The following is a 21,938-nucleotide window of genomic DNA, read 5'->3' on the forward strand; positions in this document are numbered from 1 at the left end:
CTGCTTTTCCTTGTTGAAATAATTGTGCCGTCATCTGAAGCGTATCTTTTTCAAAAATATCTTATTATTTTGCCCAAACTTTGTTTTAAAAAAGGACAAAAACTGTTCGGAATTAAATTATGTTTTTTTATTTGATTAGGCTAAAAGTTGAGCTAATATAAATTAAGTAAATAAACTCACCTTTCGCTTAGCGGCTCCGCTTTTATGCTGCTTAAGTGACATTATAGGTATGTAGTTACAAGCGTATAGTCGTAATGTATTTAAACAATATTAATTAGCACTCACAAACACTAGAATTAAAAATTAATCCGAACCGAATAAATAAAATTCACCAGCATCAACTCACGAGTCACAACCTAATGATAAATGACTAAAATCTAACGCCAACACAAGTAGGTATGAATTACTAATTGTCGTCTTTGACGTTCTTCAGCTACTTTACTTGGTTGTAAACAAAAGCTTTACTTGTTGTTAAGCTTAAAGGGTAAAGTAGGTATATTTTATATTTCATTTCTTAACTTTATGGCACCCATTGAAAGACATCTATTTTTGTCAAACACCTTTAACTTTCAGAGCGATTTAAAAGCATTGTATTGTAAGATTTCCGAAAAGGAGATGTAAGAGTATACCTGCTAATCTGTTGCCATTTATGTCATGTCATAAAAGGGTGGTTATCGGGTGTTCATTTCCTTTTCTCTCAGAAAAAAGATTATATGAAATTGTCAATACAACAATAATTTCAAAGTAATTTTTACAATAAATAAGAGGAGTTTGGTAGGGTAAGTACGACGGCGCGTCAGAATGCCAAATACGTAATTTTAGACAAATGTGTAGGTCTTCTGAGGGCCCCTTCAACCTGGGGGCCCGGTGCTACAGCACCTCTAGCCCCCCCTAAATCCACCACTGATGGGTCCCGGCGGCATCTAAACATTCCGTATATGTATTTGGACCATAGGAGTTTTCTATTGGTTCGTTGCAGCACGCGGTAATATTTTAACCAATAGGCGGCGAGGTTCCAGATGCATATACGGAATGTTAGTCGGTCCCAATTCATATACGGAATGTTAAATATCGTACACCGAAAAAGATAATTTTTTTAGAGTCTTTTAAAAGGAGATTGATTTTAAAATACTTGTTACTGTATTATTAAATAAAAATAAAACAATTATAGTATTTCGAATGTTATTTGGTGCGAAATTCATATGCGGAATGTTAATTATTCGTAGACCAAAATAAATATATAAACCAGAATAAATAATATTTAAAACACAACCGCAAACGTTATAACCAAGTTAAATTTATTTTCATCTGATAGCACACAGCCCTAAACTTCAACTGAATTGAATAGCTGAAACAGATCTAAACATCCTTAACAACACGTGTAAGTCATTAAAAATTCTGAGAAAGCGAAACCTTAGTCAAATAAAGAAATATGTATCTCAAATCTATACCATCCCATTTATGAATTTCGCACCAAATAGGTACCTAATCATTGTTTTATTTTTCTTTAATAATACATCAATAAAATAGGTATTCTAAAATCAGTCTCCTTTAACTGATTAATAAAAAGTCCCATTGTTGGTCTACGAATAATTAACATTCCGCATATGAATTTCGCACCAAATAACATTCGAAATACTATAATTGTTATTTAGTATTTCAAGTATTTTAAAATCAATTTCCTTTTAAAAGACTCTAAAAAAACTTATCTTTTTCGGTGTACGATAATTAACATTCCGTATATGAATTTGGGACCGACTAACATTCCGTATATGCATCTGGAACCTCGCTGCCTATTGGTTAAAATATTACCGCGTGCTGCAACGAACCAATAGAAAACTCCTATGGTCCAAATACATATACGGAATGTTTAGATGCGTCCCGGCGAGCTCCAGCGCGAATAGTACATGTAATGCTCGTAGTGCCGTCCAAACGCAGAATTCGCGTTTCATTACACGTTACGTTACGCATTACATTACACGTGTCTGGACCCGGCTTTAAAGATATCGGAAATAGTTATTTTCCTAACTAGTGGGGAATTGGGGAAAGTGATACTTTCACGCACGAGACTGCCGTTGACCCGAACGACGCGATAGCGGAGTTCGGGCAAGCAGTCGAGTGCGGGGAAGACATTTTCCGCATGAGTTAGGAACAATATTTTTTCTAGGGGCGTACGTTTGGAAAAAAGCCACAAAAAATAGAGTTATACCAATTTTTATTTAGAAGTGAAAATACACAAATTAATTCTTTGACAAGGTTGCCAAAACCAAACTTTCAACATAATGGGTTACAACGACGACGATATTGGTTTCCATGACGACGATTCAAAACCATTGTAATTGTCTACTGATCTGACTTTTAAATATTATGTCAAAATAATTTTATCACATCGAATTATCAGTAGTAATTGCACAAGAGCTCTAAAATTGTTAAATTTTTCCCGAGTGACACTTTGACAGTTTTAATTTTACGAGCCGAAGGCGAGTGAAATTATGTCAAAATGTCACGAAGACAAAAATTCTATATTAATTTTAGAGATCGAGTGCAATTTGTTGCGATTATTTCATGAATAAAACTGTTCAAAACCAAAATTTTATTGTAATTTATTTATGTAACTACAAATTAGTACAATTAAACACACAGTTGTTATAAATATTTGACGGTTGAAAGTCATCACTTTTATAATTTTTAAAACATTAATTGTCATTAATGTCACTAAATGTATTTTTTCATAGCAACGAAGGGCATCTGACGTAATATACTTTACGACGGGAAATTATCAAAAATTATCACTAGTAATACCACTAGAGGTCAAATTATTTCCGGAAATTTTTTTGAGATCATGAATATTTTGAAAATTTCCCGAGTCGCAGACGAGGGAAATTTTCTAAAAATATTCATGATCAAAAAAAAATTTCCGGATATTAATTTGACTTCGCGTGGTATTCGGTAAGAAAATTCCACACCAAATTTGCATTTGAAAATCCAAAGCTGCATGAACAGATTAATAGCGCGCCATAGCTTTGTCAGCAATTATTTAGGCTTTCAAATTCGTAATTTCTACTCATTGTAGTTGCATGGGAATACCATTTCAAGATAGAAAATAGTATATTCTTCAATTTTACATAAGTTTTGAGTAACTACAAGTGATAGAAAATTATTTTTTGGCGTTTTATTTTAAATTATGTAAACAAATAAAAACCAGTCTGTCAAAAATGTTCTGTTGTTGTAAACGTCAAAAAATTTCCACTATAATTCGCTGTTGGGTACCCCACGAGCAAAAAATTTCCGATAAAATACCTCCGTTGCCATGGTGATCTGTCAAAATAACGTATTTTGATTGGTTCAAAATTACAGGTGTGGAATTTTCAGTTTAATTTTTATTTCTGTAGCTTTCTATTGATCAGAATCTCCTATGAATGAAATAATCAAAAATTATAAGTTTAATTTTGATTTCTGTAGCTTTCTATTGGTCAGAATCTCCTATGAATGAAATAATCGCGCTAATTTATTAAAACATGAACACAATAAGATAAATTTGAAATAGATTAGTAAATAATATCTAAATATTAGTTTATTCCATGTATTATAATATATTATAATGCTAAATTATAAAAGGTATTTTACTTTCCTGCACACCGTGCGGAAAAATTTACTTTCACGCACGCCGTGCGGGAAAGTGCAACTTTCGGAAACGAAATGCGTGCGTGAAAGTGCCTCTTTTAGCACAGCCGTGGAAAAAAAGTATTTCATAGCAGAGAAATAATTTGCACTTTTAGTTTTTCAGTATTTGTATCTGGACCCTAAAATTCATCTCAGAAGCATCTCGGGCCAGCCAACTTTAAGTTTGAGGGTCCTGTCTGAAAATAATAAAAAGACTAAAAATGAGAATTTTGTCATGAAATTTGGTATGTGGAGTTAGAATAATATTTGGAACAACTTTTTCAAAAAAATATCAAAAAAAAATCAGAAATTTACCCTGTTTGTGAAGTCGCGTGGACTGCGTTTAAAATTTAAATTTCAGCTGAGTATGTATCTTAAAAAATGTGAACATTCAATCTGTATGACTGTGCAAAACTTCTGTATTTATTTTGATAGCCAAAATATAGGGCTGTATTCATCTTAAATGCGACACACTGTATATATTATGTCATTTCCTTTTCTAAATAATTTGGTTGTTGAACCATAAAAGGATAGACCATTCTTGGACAAAAATTTAATGGTTGCTATTATTCGTTGAAGAACGTTTCTCCAATGTTCCTTTTCTTCTAAATAATTTTTTTCCATTAATGTTACAATTTGTACTGCTGTACTACTTCTCTTGACTGACGTACCAATTGATGAAATATGTTCAGGAGATCGCTCATGTTGAATCACTATCCTATTGATATTTTTCCACCCATCGAAAGTTAGAAGAACAATAATTTTCGTGGAAATCAGTATACAAACGTAGCAATAAACGCGGCTATTTTTAGGACTGTACTACACTAACCACTCCCGAAGAATATTTTCCTCCTTAGCTTTCATTTTATAAAAAATCGTACTTTGCAAATGTCTGGTTTATTATTATCCAGTTGTGCAACACATTCACTATTTTTATCAACATATTGATTCGGTCAATTATTTTTTATAAAATATTGTTAAAATTCCAGATTGAAATATTATGGCCAATCCCCTTTATCGCCAGGAAAAAAAGAGTTATTGACATTGTCGTTTTCTATGGGAGATGGCGGAAATGTACTTGTGACAGGTGAAGTCGCTTGAAAATCAACAGTGGAGTTATCATTTATTATTTTCTAAAATATATCTAATCAAATAATTTTGAAAATTTTGCGGGTCCGAGGCAGGTGCCTCACGGGCCTAGTGGTAAAATAGGCCCTGACAGTGGACGCGAACGGGTTGATAATGATAATGAGTCCCTTTGTATTGAAAATAGTCCATTTATCAAGCGATTATTAAAGAAATAAAATTGAAATTTTAATAACAATAGCACAATGGGCAGGTACGGTACACTACAAACATTATAAAGTTAAAAAGTTGTGTAGATGTACCAATAACTAAAAACGAGAATTTGTATATAGTTTTTTTATTTAGCTTAATGCTTCGACAACTAATGACCATTGGCATAATTGTACATAGTTGTTGAAACCCGTTGAAGAAGTGTACACATTGATCCATGTATATTATTGATTGAAAAGATGTTGAACAGCCTAAAAGGTATTTTTAATAAAAACTTTACATAACTAGTACCTACCGTAAAACCTGTCAATAACGGCCACGAAAAATGAAAGATCTATTTGAACGGTTACTAAATGTGGCCGCTATTGACAAGATTTCTTCTTCTTCTTCAGCCTTTAGTAATCCAACTTTGGACATAGGCCTCCCCCAATTCAATCCAGTGTTGTCTATTTTGCGCCACCTGTTTCCAGTTGTGTCCTCCAAACTTCTTTATGTCATCGGCCCATCTCATTTGTGGCCTTCCTCTACTTCTTCTTCCTAACCACGGTCTCCATTGTTGTATTTCGTGATTCCATCTTTTATCCTTCAGTCGGGCATTGTGTCCTGCGAAGCTCCATTTTAATTTGGCAGCATGTTCTCCTGCGTCTTTTACTTTGGTTTTGCTTCTAATCCATGTATTTGTTTTTTTGTCTATGAGCCTCACCCCGAGCATTGATCTTTCCATCGCGCTCTGTGCCTTTACTATTTTATCCATATTGGCCTTGGTGTGTCCACGTCTGTGAACCATACGTAAGTATAGGGAGGATACACTGATCGTAAACTCTGGTTCTCAAATATTTTTCTATTTTGGTGTTTTTCAAGATCCAACTCAGTTTTCCAAATCCTGCCCACGCTTACCTTATTCTTCTAGTAATTTCGGCAGTTTGATTTTCTTTGTTAACTTTCATTATCTGTCCCAGGTAGATGTATTCGCTTACTGTTTCTAAATATATGTCATTCAACGTTATTTTTGTAATGTTCGGTGTATTCGTCATTACTTTTGTTTTTTCCAAGTTCATCTTAAGACCTACTTTTTCCGAAGCTTGAAATAGTTGCGTCATCATGGTCTGTAATTCTTCGAAACTTGTAGCGAATATTGCAATGTCGTCAGCATATCTCAAATGACTCAGTTTTCTTCCATTAACATTTATTCCTTTATCGACCCAGTTAATGTCTTTGAACACGTCTTCAAGTCCAAGTGTGAACAGCTTTGGTGAAATAACGTCTTCCTGGCGAACTCCTCTGTTGATTGGTATAGCTTTGGTTTTCTCATCTATTTGTATTTTCATTGTAGCTTTCTGTAAATATTATGTATGAGCATTCTGTATCGAGAATCTATCCTGCAGTTGCTCCTAGCTCTCTCTATTGCCCAAAGTTCTATGGAGTCGAATGCCTTTTCATAATCAACGAAGCCAATGTATAAGTTCAAGTGATATTCATTGGCTTTCTCTATTAGCGTTCTGGCTGTAAGAAGATGATCCGCTGTACTGTTACCCTTTTGGAATCCTGCCTGCTCTACCGGTTGATAGCTATCAAGCTTCGACGATAGCCTATTAGTTATTACTCTCATAAACAGTTTGTACATTTGGGACAACAGGGAAATTGGCCTATAGTTCTTCAGATCTCCCCTGTCTCCTTTTTTGAAGAGAATTATTGTCAAGCTTTCTTTCCAATCATCTGGGACTTCTCCTTTGTGAAGGCATTCGTTGAAAAGGTTTTTCAATTCGTCGAGAATAATTTCACTCCCCTCCTTTAACATTTCGGCAAGTATTCCATCTGAGCCCGGAGCCTTATTGTTCTTTAGTTGTGCCATAGCTTGTTTTATTTCGAAGGATTCTATATTAAAGAGTACTTCTGAGTTGACATTTATTATCTTTTTCTTAAGATTTTCCTTTGCAGTGTCATCTGGGTCTTTGTTTGAGGAGTATAAATCACAGTAGAATGTTTGTGTAACTTTTAGGATTATGTTCTTTTCTCTTGTTTCTTTTCCATCTTTATCTTTTAATGAGATTATTAGAGGCTTTCCTATGTTTGGTCTTAAGCATTTCAGGCCTCGGTTGTTTTTTATAATTTTTTCTACCTTGTTTTCATTGTAGATCCTTAAGTCTTCTTTACTCTCTTCTTTATTTGTTTATTCAATTCTTTGAAACCGTCGGTGTTTCGCTTTCCTTCGCTTAGAAATAGGCGTCTCTTTTCCATCAACCGTTTTGTTCCAACGCTTATTTTGTCGTCTTTACTTTTCGTTTTCTTTGCCACAGTCAGGCCTGCTTTCAAGAGCGTTCGTTGCATTTCTCTATTAATTGTGTTCATGTCGGTATTTTCTTGTTGATAGTATCCTACAAATTCTTCTCTTAAGACTTCTCTGTACTCATCTCCCTTCTGTCGGATTTTAGTTTGATCTATCCGATTAGAATTATGTGGCCTGTTTCTACGGGTTTTGGTCTGTATAAAAACAACCCTTGCTCTTAAAAGACGATGATCGCTGCCAGTTGTGAATTGATTGAGAGCACTTATGTCTTCAAAAATGTCTTTGTTCCCACATAAGAAGTAATCGATCTCGTTTTTCGTCTTTTTATCGGGAGATATCCACGTCCATTTTCGGTTTACTTGTTTTTTGAAATATGTGTTCATGGCATATTAATGTTGTTGTTCTAGAGGAAGTTATATAATTTTTCTCCTCTTGCATTTCGTGTGCCATAACCATGCATCCCTATTTTAGTTTCAGTATTTTCTTCTTTTTTACCTAATTTTGCGTTGAAATCTCCCATAATTATAGTATATCTTAAAACATTTTCATCTAATGCTGTTATCAGATCTTCGTAGAACATTTCAACTTCCTCTTCCTGATGTGATGTTGTGGGAGCATACACTTGTATTACCTTTATCTTAGTTTTATTATCTAGGTCTACTATAATATAAGCTACTCTATAAGAAACGCTTTTATATGTTGAGATGTATGGTGTGAGATACTTTTTGATAAGAAATCCTACTCCACCATTTGTTTCGTCTATTTTCCCTGTATAGTACAGGCGATTTCCAGAGTTTAGCTGCATGCATTGTTCACCTCTTCTTTTCACTTCTGACAGTCCTACAATATCCCACTTTATCTTGGATAGTTCTTCTTCTAATTCGTGTATTTTTCATCTTTAGCCATCGATTGAATGTTGTATGTGGCTAGTAGTAACTTTTTTTATTTGGTCGTATCTATTTTGGAGCGTTTTGTTGAATCCGAGAGGCTGACCGTTTTTCCGGTGTGGGAGTCTGAGCTGCTTGCTCTACCCACCTGGGGAACCATTCCATTTTGTTTCAAGTTCAACATGTTTTGTTTTGAGGGGTAGATTGGCATTAAAACACCACGCTTGCCGGACGGGTTGGTGAGTGTTGGATTGCAAGCCGCAAATACATAAAAAATATTTGGAACTTTGTTTATTTTCTAGTCCTCTTCGTCAAAATATGGATTTTCTTGGATAACATCACAGAAATTGGCTTTAGAAAAACATTTCTTAACTGTAGCATGAGATACTTTTTTCCAACCAGCTGTACCTGAAGTAATCCAGAAAAGTGCGCTGGATAAATTTATGTTTATTGTAGAATTTATGCAGAATTTATTGGTGTTCTGAGTCTTACTTTCCGCCTCAATTTCGTCCAACTGACTTTCCATGAATTTTCTCTTATGTTCTCTTATTGTTATGTTACTTTTCTTTCTTTTTTGCTCGTATATGTCTCTATGCTCAATTTTATGAGTCCGTATCCACTGATTTCTTGCGTTTATATGTTCTTCAACTGCTTCTGTACATTCTATATTGAACCAGTCCTTCTTTCTTGTAAATTGCTTCGTCCCTAATGTAGTCTACGCCGTGTGGTTAATTGCTTTTTTAATATCGCCCCATATTTCTTCGACATCATATGTTTCCTTATTCAGTGTGGCAATCCTTTTACCTATTTCTGCTTCTATTGAACCAGTCCTTCTTTCTTGTAAATTGCTTCGTCCCTAATATATGTAGTCTCCGCCGTGTGGTTAATTGCATTTTTAATATCGCCCCATATTTCTTCGACATCATATTTTTCCTTATTCAGTGTGGCAATCCTTTTAGCTATTTCTGCTTCATTCTTTTGAATTTTTTTTGCTTACTTCAATTTTTCGATATTCCACCTCTTATTCCTCTATTTCTGCCTTATCATTACTTTCATCTTTTGTCTCAGCTTTGCTACCACCAGGAAATGGTCTGAATCTCCGCATGCACCTCTGTAGTTTTTTACATCCGTTATTCTTGATTGTCTTCTTTTCGATATTAATAAAATATGTGGTCTATTTGTAACTCTGATTTTTATCTTGAACATTGTAGGTACTGCTGATAGACATATTATTTCTGTGTCGCCATGTTGCAGATTCTGTGCCCATTGTCATTCGTTTTCTCATGTATTGTATGTTTGCCTGCTATTTGCGGTATATAATCCTCCTTTCCTATTTGTGCATTAAAATCGTCTAATATTAATGTCGCATCTTCTTTTGGTATTTTTTCTAGCTCTTCTTCCATAGTGTCGTAGAAATGATCTTTTTCTTCTTTTTTCTGTCGGTGCATAAACATTTAGTAGGGATATGTTAGCCGGTCAATCTTTAGGTAGGCCATTCTTTTGTTTATTAGTCTGACTTGAATTATTTTATCTCTCATATTTCCCGTTACTATGAATCCTACCCGATGTTGTCCTTGCTTTTCTTCCCCTGAGCATATAAAGATACCATTCTTTTGATCTATTGGTCCTTTCCCCTTCCATCTAATTTCCTGCAATGCTGATATTTCTACCTTGTACTGTATCAAGAACATTTAAACATTTCCTAATGGAACTTTAGAATGTGACGTGGCATTATCCATGAAAATAAGCACATTTCTATTGTGTTTTTTTATTTTTTGTCAATTTATGCAGCCATATTGTCGTAATTTCTGTTTTCATCCAAGCCTTCTTGTTAGAAACCCATTCTAAGCGTAATTTGTCAATATGACTACCGCTAAAACAGCAGGAATTTATACTTTATCCAATTTCTAATGAATCTTCTTTCGATCATTTCATATTTGCACATATAGTATGGTATAACTAGACCCAAACCCAGACATCCAAAGTAAAAGTTTTCCTCCAACACCAAATTGTTCTATATGGTCCACATATTGTTCAGTGAAAAGTTACATAATTTTGAGCGTCCGGTTTGGGGGGGGGGAGATGGGGGAGAAGTCGGTAAATTAGTAGTTTTTTTTTATTAAGGTTTTCGTCAATATTTCTAAAACTAAAACTATGCTTTAGCGTAAACAATGTTCTATACAAAAATGTTTTACATAAAATTTAAAACAAAAAAGGTTTTACACATAATTGTTATAAAATTAACGGTTCCACAGTTACAGAGGGTGAAAAGTGGAGGTTTTGGATAGTTTTTATATTTTTTGGGCAATTTATATTATTACTGATGAAAGAAATTTTCTTTAACAGGATTGTGTTTTGTAAATAAAATTTGCTATTTCAGTGGCCGATGGTATGTTAGTGATAAGCCCTTGAAGAAACGTCAACCTCACCACCCAAAACCATCATCAATTGCCCAAAAAATATAAAAATTATCGAAAATCTCCACTTTTCATCCTCCGTAACTCTGGAACCGTTGATTTTATATTATGCATAGGACCTTTTTTGTTTTGAATTTTATTTAAAACATTTTTGTATAAAAAATTGTTTACGCTAATGCATAGTTTTAGAAATTTTGACGAAAAACGTAAACAAACTACTAATTTACCGACTTCTCCCCCATCTCCCCGCCAAATCAGACGCTCAAAATGGTGTAACTTTTTACTGAACAATATGTGAACCATATAGAACAATTTGGTGTTAAAGGAAAAATTTTACTTTGGATGTCTGGGTTAGGTCTTTTTTGGACCAATTATACTATACTACCTCCGTAACTTTGGAACCGTTGTTCATGCTAAGCCGCATAGTTATAGAAATATTGACGAAAAACGTAAAAAGCTACGAATTTAGCGATTCCCCCCCCCTCCCCCCACAAACCCGACGCTCAAAATAGTGTGACGTTTTCCTGAACATTATATGGACCAGATAGAATAATTTGGTGTTGGAGGATAACTTTCACTTTGGATGTCTGGGTTATGCCATCTTTTGAATCAATTGTATCATACTAATAGCCAAATAGTCAAACATTATTTTGCTGCCTTCTTCTCTGTACATTTTTCATATTTTTAATGCAAATGTCTTGTTAGGCACGGCTTGGTAAATAAACCTCTGTTTTCTCAGCATTGTATACATCTCGTGAATAATAATTCTTTAACATAATGTTAACTTGGTGTTCCAGTCCTCTCTGTCGTCCAAATTAATATCTGCAGACCACAATTTGATTTAAACATTATATTTATTATGACGGTTACAGAAACATTCCAAACATCCAATTGACGCTTCAAAATTTTTTTCGTCTTCAAACCATCCATCGTATCTTTTGAGTAGCGGCCCAGATATTTGAATTGCTTTATTTCTGGCTTTTCAAAACCAACTGTAGAAGACTTGGTCCACTGCCAATCCTTCTGACTTCGAAAATGATTTAGTACTTAATTATAATTGTTTTCTCTTTAATATGCTGTCAACTATCAAAAAAAATACAATATAAATATAAATAAGTACTATTTTGTCATTTCAGGAAATATTTCAAGAACGATGTTAAAAAATAAATGTAAGAAAGAAATCGAAAACATATTGCAAGAGGGGAATAACACTGTCTATGTAGCAGAAGATGTCAAAACAGATGGATTCGTTCCAATATATAACGATCAAGATTGCAGTAAGCCGCAAAAAAACAAAAAATCAGATAGGATAGCATTAGCCCCAGGTAAAAATAATTATAGTCAAAACATTTACTTCTTTCAAAAATTTTTTACTTCTTATCTGGAGCTGCCATACAGGCGTTGAGGACATCTTTGTTATTAATAAAAGACATGAGTGGATAAAGGTATCATGTCGCATTTTTTAAGTTTTGAGTAAATTGACAAAACGCATTTGCCATTGGAGCTTTTTTATTTTGTTTTTAATTCCAATGAATGACTTAAAAAATAAATAACTTTGGGCTATTTTCTTTTGTTAATTATAATATTCATAGTGCAGTCACTGAAGGTTTTTACCTATAATTTCGTTGAACCTCCATCGATTTTCGTGAAAATTGGTGAGCAGTTAGAGGATACCTCAAGGAACAAAGTTGACATGATGCCAACTTGCGCTTTTACCCTGGGGGTGGATGCCACCCCTTTTCTGGGCTGAAAATTATTTTATTAAAAATAATACCAAAAATCTAAAGAGGGACAAATTCTAAGCAAAATTTGTTATATTAAGTTATTAACATAAATCAATACTTTTTGAGTTACTAAAGATCAACAATTTTATTTTTTCGTAAAAAAATGCATGTTTTAAAGCTGTTTTTCACGTATAACCCAAAAACTATTAGCTTTTACAAAAAAGTTATTCTTACGAAAATTGAAGGCAATAAAAAATTGAATTCACTATTCACTTAAAGTACTAAACTAATGTTATTACAGATAATTGAATGTATATTTTTTTCGATGAGTACTCAAATGTAAGTATTCAAGCTTAAATAACGGAAAAACGATGCATTTTATAAAATATACCTGTTAAACACTTATCAAAGCACTTCAGAATAACTAACAAATGAGCTCCAGAAGAAGTTAATAGCATCAAAATTAAGCAAGTTATGATGAAACTAAGAGAACCCTTTCGAATTTTTTAGGAAAAAGTGAAAAATAAAACATACACCATTTCCACAAAAATTAAAATTTATAGTAATTCTTACAAAAATTTCTTTGTATTAGCATAAGTAATGATTTTAACAATTTTCACCGGTTTAAAATGCATATTTTTGAAAAAAGATATAACTTAAAAAAATCAGAATTTTTAAAATTATCCTCATTTTCATTTTCTTTTGATAATAACTATAAAAATACTCAACATATGTAAAAAAATGGTAAATAACCAAATTTTAGTTTTTTCTATATCAAATATTATACCTGTTTTATAATTTCTGTAGGATGAAAAATAACCGAGATAGAAACGTTTAAAGTTTAAATTTTGCTGCGAGAACTATGTAACCGTGGCCATTTAATCTTTGATTTTTAAAAAAGTAAGGGGTTTGAAAGATTAATTCAACGCGTGTTAATAGCCTTTGGAATTACCGTTTTTAGGTAAACCTGATATCTTATAGTCCTGTCGCCAGGGGGGGGGGTACAACGGCCTCCTTAATTCAGATGGACTTACCCAAGTTTTTTTTATATATTTTGACCCGCAGAATACGAATTTTTTGGGTAACAGTTGATCCGGATGTCGATAAGATTGTTATAGACAAAGAACTTGAGGAATTACATAACAGCAATTTCTTGCAAAACAAAACATCTTTTTGAATTTTTTGGGTCATTTTAAGCAAAAAATATTCCTACAAGTTTTTTAGTAGAATGCATAGTTTTCGAGATAACCGCGGTTGAACTTTCAAAAAATCGAAAAATTCTAATTTTTGAACCCGAATAACTTTTGATTAAAAAATAAAGTAGCAATCCTGCTTACCGCATTTGAAAGTTTAAGTCAAATTATATCGGTTTTGATTATTTGCATTGCTAAAAATGTATTACTTTATTGTTAAACAAATATTGTTTTTATTGTTAAAACAAAGCTATAAACACCTAGTGCTTGAGTGATGTTTTCTATGATTTCTCATTTAAAATCGAACGAGTAGGTAGAGTAGCTACAAGTGCAAGCGAGGCATTTTCTACGTAGCATGCGTTAAAACGCATGTATTAGTTACGGGAAACACTATGTGTTTATAGATTAGTTTAACAATAAAAAAATTAATTTTTAGCAATGAAAATAATCAAAACCGATATAACTTGATTTAAACTTTCAAATGCGGTTAGCAGAATTGCTACTTTATTTTTTAATCAAAAGTTATTCGGGTTCAAAAATTGCAATTTTTCGATTTTTTGAAAGTTCAACCGCGGTTATCTCGAAAACTATGCATTCTACGAAAAAACTTGTAGGAATATTTTTTGCTTAAAATGACCCAAGAAATACAAAAAGATGTTTTGTTTTGCGAGAAATCGCTGTTTTGTAATTCCTCAAGTTCTTTGTCTATAACAATCTTATCGACATCCGAATCAACTGTTACCTAAAAAATTCGTATTCTACGGGTCAAAATATATAAAAAAAAAACTTGGGTAAGTCCATCTGAATTAAGGAGGCCGTTGTACCCCCCCTGGCGACAGGACTATTAAAAATTAACGGAGTTATTAAAAAAACGTAAAAACGATAACATTAAAAAATTTTAAAAAATAAAGTTTGAAAAATTTTTGAAGCATAAATTTTAATGCTATTAACTTGTTCTGTATCTCATTTGATAGATATTTCTAAGTACTTTCACAAATGTGTAATAAGTCTATGTTATAAAATGCATTATTTTTTCCGTAATTTAAGCTTGAATACTTTCGGTACTCGCCGAAAACAATATGCATTCGATTACCTATAACTCACTTTTAGTTAATATTAAAAGATTTTTTTTGTAAGGGGTTTATTTAATTTTTTATTAGCTTCAATTTTGGTAATAATAACTTTTTTGTAAAAGCTAATAGTTTTTGAGTTATCCATGAAAAATCGGTTAAAAACATTCATTTTTCTTACGAAAAATTAAAATTTTTGATCTTTAATAACTCAAAAAGTTTTGATTTATTTTAATAATTTTATATAACAAATTTTGCTTAGAATTTGTCCCCCTATCTAACTATGGGGTTATTTTTAATAAAATAATTTTCACCCAGAGAAGGGGTGGCATCCTCCCCCAGGGTAAAAGCTCATGTTGGCACCATGTCACCTTTGTTTCTTGAGATATCCTCTAACCACTCACCAATTTTTATGCAAATCGATGGAGGTTGAACGAAATCGGAGGTAGTAGCTCATATCTACCTTCAGTGACTCCACTATCAAAGGAAACATCAAGATTATGTGTAACTAAACTTTTGTGTACATAACTCATAACTCCTTTTTGTGTTGTAAACAAAACCTTGAACACTGTTTAGTGGATAAATATTGTCATGTATCAAAAATGTAACATAACACCTTTATCCTCTTGACTGTTAAAATATCCCATATAATATGTTCTGTTTAGTTTGGATGGAATTAACACTTCTATCGTCTCAACCTTAGCTAACCATTTTGTAACATATAATTTCTTATAAACATAGAAAATTGGTTTCAGTTCCAGAATCCGACTGGGAAAATAAGGAAAATTTTCGAATAAATAAAAAAAGTAATACGAATGAGGCTGGACCTTCTTCAAAAAAACAACGAACAAATGTGAAAACGCTAACCTTAGACGAAAAATTTGAAAGACTACCAAAAATAGACGTTTCACCAATTATACGAAATACTTTCTCTAATTACATTATCAAAAAGAAGTCAAGTGATGCTAGAATACCCAAATTAATAAAACGACAAAGACCAGGTAAATAACTAGCTCTAAAAGTAATATACGAAATTATACAATACATAGTGTGACCAACTCCAATTTAGTCAAATTCGGGACAAGGCTGAAAAAACTACCTAAAATTCGGGACTTTTCAATGAAAATCGGGCCATTTTTTTTTAATATAAAACTTGATTATCATCATTGTATAGATTATTATTTAATATTTTTATGTTGACAAAAATTTTTTTGATGGAATGGGTTGTAATGATAATTACATTTTTGTTAGTTTTTGACGTTTCGACTTCCAATCCGGAAATCGTTCTCTAAAAACGAAAAATTAGAAAATCAACTAATGTTGAATTTCCATGTAAATTGAACCTTGGGTTAAAATATAATTATCATTATTTGATATTCATGTTTTTAAATCATCTTTTCAGAAGAGAATAATTAAAATACAGAAACCGGAAAAAGTACAGAGTTTGAATTTTTGTAGAACTAAACTTACGTGCATGGAAATCGGCCCACTTAAAAATTTGGTCATATTTGATGACTCGTATTTCCTAAACCTGTTGGCCGATTTAAGCGATTTTTTTCATATGTTATAGCCTGATTCTTTAGCAATATCGCTATAGTAATACTGTTGGTAAACATGTAAATGTTTATTGCATACCGGGTGTACAAATCAAACTGTGTTTTTTTCTCAAAGTTCGCAACACCCTGTGAAATATTCTAGAATATACAAAATACTGAAATTAAAACCAAACTATAGCCTGAGGTTTTCTTAATATTCTGTTTTTTGATTCATTCCCTTATGTTTGATAATAAAAAAGTTAGGTACTTTAACAACTAGCCTTGTTTTTCGGCAATACAGGGTGTTTTTAAATAAATATGGCAAACATTAAGGGGTAAGTCTGCATGAAAAATAATTACCTTTTGTTTTATAAACATATGTCCGCGAACGCTTCATTTTCGAGATACGGGGTGTTGAATTTCTTCTTACAACGATTTATGTATTTCTTTAAAACCGGTTGAGATATGCAAATAAAATTTGGTGGGTTTTAATACGTAGTTATTGCGCATTTTTTGACATACAATTAAGATTTTTATAATTGGATATGGTAATTGAGTCAATACTCGCAATCTTTAGTTTGTATTTTTTATTAGTTGTTATGTAATCATGGGGCAACCGGTTTCGAGTCTTACAATATATGACTCATCATCAGGCCCAGTACAAAAAGTCTTCTCTATACAAACTACAAGCTAAAAAACACAAAACGAGAGACATGTACACATATACATATATAAAACATGAAAAAACAACTTTGTCTTGGTTTCAATCACATACAATAAAGCCAAGCAGCTGTTTAGTATTGAACTCAACAGTCCATATCATGTAAAATGAGACATTATATCATTGGGAGCGACCAATCTGATGAAAAGTGCTTGGTATATAATTTGATATATATACTACCATCAATCCTTAACTAGTCAAGGGTCGATGGAGTCCTGGTAAGTCCTTGCCTTTTGATCGCATACTATCTTACCAGGACTCCATCGACCCTTGACTAGTTAAGGATTGATGGTAGTATATATATCAAATTATATACCAAGCACTTTTCATCAGATTGGTCGCTCCCAATGATATAATGTCTCATTTTACATGATATGGACTGTTGAGTTCAATACTAAACAGTTGCTTGGCTTTATTGTATGTGATTGAAACCAAGACAAAGTTGTTTTTTCATGTTTTATATATATGTGTACATGTCTCTCGTTTTGTGTTTTTTAGCTTGTAGTTTGTATAGAGAAGACTTTTTGTACTGGGCCTGATGATGAGTCATATATTGTAAGACTCGAAACCGGTTGCCCCATGATTACATAACAACTAATAAAAAATACAAACTAAAGATTGCGAGTATTGACTCAATTACCATATCCAATTGTATAATGGACTCGCATTGGCAACCCTTTCATCATTTTAAGATTTTTATATTGACCATTGGTGTGCATACGGGTAATATGATCGGTCATATTACCCGTATGCGCGCCAATGGTGAATATTAAATTCTTAGTTTTGTATCAAGAAATCGGCAATAACTATCTCTTAAAACCTACCAAATTTCATTTGCATATCTCAACTGGTTTTAGAGCAATAAATAAATCGTTAGTTTGTAAGAAAAAATTCAACATCCCGTATCTCGGAAACGAAACATTTGCAAACGTACGTTTAAATAGCAAACTGTCATTATTTTTTTATGCAGAATTGCCCCTTAAAGTTTGTTCCACTTATTTAGAAACACCTTGTATTGATGAAGAACATTTCAAGTTGTTAAAGTACCTAACTCTTTTATTATCCAACATAACCGAATAAATCAAAAAACAGAGTGTTAAGAAAACCTGAGGCTATAATAGTTGTGTTTCAATTTCAGTACTTTATAAATTCTAGAATATTCCACAGTGTGATGCGAACTTTGAGAACAAAACACAGGTTGATTCGTACACCCGGTATACAATAATAAATAAATCTACCAGTTTAGCAACAATATTATTACAGCCATATTGCTAAAGAATTAGGCTATAACATACTAAAAAAATCACTTAAATCAGCCAACAGGTTTAGGAAATAGGAGACATCAAAAATGACCAAATTTTTAAGTGGGCCGATTTCTATGCACGTAAGTTTATAATACGACGATATAAAATGCATACGTTTTGAATGTGGTATTAATATAACACTCAAATTGTAGGCTTTTTTTCGTCCCACCAATTCAATTTGATGTGAATTCTTAGAAGAATAAAGTATTAAAAATTTCAAAATGGAATTTGAAAATTCGGATGGCCCGGAAGACTTGTCCGGGACGCCGGGACACGACTTCGTAATTCGGGCCATGTCCCGGATTTTTCGGGTTAGTTGGTCACACTAACAATACAGCATTTTTATCTGAATATCAATATTGTTTAAGAGTCTACTACTACATGTCGGTTTATATAACATTCTCTTCCGTTTTCCGACTTCCAATCGCCACTTCGTCCGGTTGTTCCATAGGTCCTCTTCTGTGTTTCTTTCTCTCAGCTCTTAGGTGGGCGGAAAGTGAGCCTTACATGAACTTTGTTAAAACTGATTTAAAAATGTGTAACTAATACAATTTCACTTATAAAACTCTCAAATTTGCACAACTTACCTCTCAATCATCTTAATAAATGATGTTTTATTAAAAAAAAAATCTCAAAAATTTAATTCAAATGATATGACGTTTCAAAAAATGTAATTTTTGAAATCTTCGTAGTTTTATAGAATTACCACCAATTTAAGACGGTATTATTCAAGTTTTAACAGATCTATTACAATTTTATAAGTGCTTTTGTAAAGCTTAGGATGTAATCTTTAAAACGCACTAAACTATTTTACTTTAGAAATGAAATAAACTATTTCTTTTTAAGAAAATTAAGAAAGATAACAAAAATGTAATACAAAATCCGAAAATTACCAGCTAAACAAATGTTTATACAAAGTGATCAAAACTTTTTTCTGTAAAATTTAGGTACCTAAAATACATTTAATAATAAGCTTCAACAATAATAAATGTTCAGCAAAAAAAATTTTTTTTAGCTCTTATACAGTATGTCTGCGTAATTTGGAACCTATTGATAACTTTTTTATTGTCAGTTTTACGAAAAAAAGTTATTCTTTTTAAAATACTCTGCATCGTATATAATCTAAGATGCAATCATCAAATATCCAATTTAATTAATGTTATACGAGATATGTCAAAAAATATGAATTTCACTCAAGAGTAAAGTACCTTTACATTTCACAATATCGAAAATTGTTATTAAGAAAAGTTGTTTGGAATTAAAAAAATTGTTTTAGTGTTTAATTACATCCTTCTAATTAAAATATTGTGAATAATAAAGGCACTTAACTCTTAAGAAAAATTCATATTTTTTACATACCTCGTATAAAATTAAAAAAGTTTGACAATCTGATGGTTGTATCTTAGATTTTAGATCAGGGAGAGTATTTTATGAAGAATAACTTTTTTTCGTAAAAGTGATAATAAAATAGTTATCATAATTGTAATAAAATGATGATGAGTATCCGTAATTTGAGAAAAAAATGAGTTTTTTTTTCGATTAGAATGATGTAATTGTATATTTCGACATAGTTTCTAATTTCAAACAACTTTTTATAATAGCATTTTTTGATATTCTGGAATATAAAGGTACTTTACTCTTTAACGAAGTTTATATTTTTGACATAACTCGTATAAAATTGATAAAATTTGATATCTGATGGTTGAGTTTTAGATTTTTGACTATCCAGAGCATTTTATTAAGGTGATACAGTAGCGATCAACAGGTATCCAAAACGCGTTCCAAGATTGCGGCTGTAATTTTGAATATATTTTCGAGATATTTGGCACACTTATTCGTAATACAATAAAGAATGGCGGTACAGAGCCCAATTTAAAAAATATATTAATATGTGGAAATTACTCTGTAATTAAATACAATATTAAAAAAACGAGCCTATACCGCCATTAAGAAGAACAAGAAAATACATTTTCTTCAAATAAAATTTTTTATCCGATGCCTAGATTTTGTGTCATTTTGGAACTACTAATGAAATAAAAAAATTTAGTAGTTCCAAAATGACACAAAATCTAGGCATCGGATAAAAAATTTTATTTGAAGAAAATGTATTTTTTTGTTCTTCTTAATGGCGGTATAGGCTCGTTTTTTTAATATTGTATTTAATTACAGAGTAATTTCCACATATTAATATATTTTTCAAATTGGCCATTTTTCAAACTCGCCATTCTTTATTATATTACGAATACGTGTGCCAAATATCTCGAAAAAATATTCAAAATTACAGCCGCAATCTTGGAACGCGTTTTCGCTACCTGTTGATCGCTACTGTTTCCTCGTAAGAATACCTTTTTTTCGTAAAATTGATAATAAAAAAGTTTTCCATGTGGTTCATTTTTCTAGCTTCGCAGACACACTGTATAAGAGCTTCTGTATAAGAATTTTCAAATTGCAATGCCATATTCGGATTCAGCATAATCAAAAACAAAATAAAAACATAGGTATTTGATCAAAGTAAAATGATGAATTTAACGGTATTTTTAAAATTATTTATACAAAAAAATTGTTATTGTTTAAACAATTAATAAACAATTAGCGGTCAAATCTGCGAGTAGAACTTTTTACTTTAACATGTATATAAACTATCAAAAGAAATTTTAGAAAAATATAAGCTTGTTTGAATTTTTCCGAAACAATGCATCTTTTCGTTATAATTGCACTTAGACCGGGCAGTATCGTCGCCCCCGCTAGCAAAATTATTCCGATTCGACTTTTTTGCAGAAACTTACTCAAAAAGAGGTCCCTATAACATATCCACAGGGTGCCGGGCGGTGCCGTGGTCGAAAAATTGTTTAAATAATTTTTTTTAAACAAATTCACAAAAATAATTTTTTCATTTCGAACAAATTTTTTTTTTTTAGATAAATTGGCTTATTCTGAGCAAAAAAGGTCTCTTATCATTTTTTTCTAAAATTAATTGTTGTCGAGTTATATGCGATTAAAAATTTGAAAAATGCGAAAATAGCCATTTTCAAGGCTTAATAACTCGAGTAAACATTATTATTATGAAATTCAAAAAGTGACCAGATCAAGTTTCAAACCCCTTCTTCAAGATCCTGAAGAGGTCGTTGTCATTATTTTATTACAAAGCTGTTATTTATTTTTAATTATTAACAATTAGCGCTATAGTCCAGGATGTATCCGTCGCCCCCGTTAGTGAAATTATTCCGATTTCATTTTTTTGCAGAAACTTACTCAAAACGAGGTCCTTATAACATATACACAGGGTGCCGGGCGGTGCCGTGGTCGACAAATTGTTTAAACAATTTTTTTAAACAAATTCACAAAAATATTTTTTTATTGCGAACGATTTTTTTTAGATAATTTGGATTATTCTGAGTAAAAAAGGTCTCTTGTGATTTTTCTCTAAAATTTATTTTTGTCGAGTTATATGGCCATTTTCGCATTTTTCAAATTATAAATCGCGTATAATTCGACAACAATCAATTTTAGAAAAAAATCACAAGAGACATTTTTTGCTCAGAATGTCCCAAATTATCTAAAAAAAATTTGTTCGAAGTAAAAAAATTATTTTTGTGAATTTGTTTAAAAAAATTATTTAAACAATTTTTCGACCACGTCACCGCCCGGCACCCTGTGGATATGTTATAAGGACCTCGTTTTGAGTAAGTTTCTGCAAAAAAATGGAATCGGAATTATTTCACTAACGGGGGCGACGATACATCCTGGACTATAGCGCTAATTGTTAATAATTAAAAATAACAGCTTTCTAATAAAATAATGACGAAAATCTCTTCAGGACCTTGAAGAAGGGATTTGAAAC

General features: G+C 32.0%; 2 protein-coding genes across 2 annotated transcripts in view; one reads left to right on the top strand and one right to left on the bottom strand.

Moving 5' to 3' along the window:
• LOC126891934 (LIM homeobox transcription factor 1-alpha) overlaps nt 1-21,938 on the bottom strand; it is a 366,239-nt gene that overhangs the window by 78,702 nt on the left and 265,599 nt on the right. The gene's annotated exons all lie outside the window — the stretch shown is intronic.
• The window catches only part of LOC126891931 (uncharacterized), a 106,055-nt gene continuing 89,224 nt past the window's right edge, over nt 5,108-21,938 (top strand). Inside the window, exons 1-3 of the mRNA XM_050661279.1 lie at nt 5,108-5,217; nt 11,687-11,875; nt 15,293-15,538. Of these exons, the coding sequence (XP_050517236.1) occupies nt 5,199-5,217; nt 11,687-11,875; nt 15,293-15,538 (454 nt within the window). The 5' untranslated portion in view covers nt 5,108-5,198. The remainder of the gene's footprint in view (nt 5,218-11,686; nt 11,876-15,292; nt 15,539-21,938) is intronic.

The sequence above is a fragment of the Diabrotica virgifera genome, chromosome 9, assembly GCF_917563875.1.
Source record: "Diabrotica virgifera virgifera chromosome 9, PGI_DIABVI_V3a".
NCBI lineage: Eukaryota > Metazoa > Arthropoda > Insecta > Coleoptera > Chrysomelidae > Diabrotica > Diabrotica virgifera.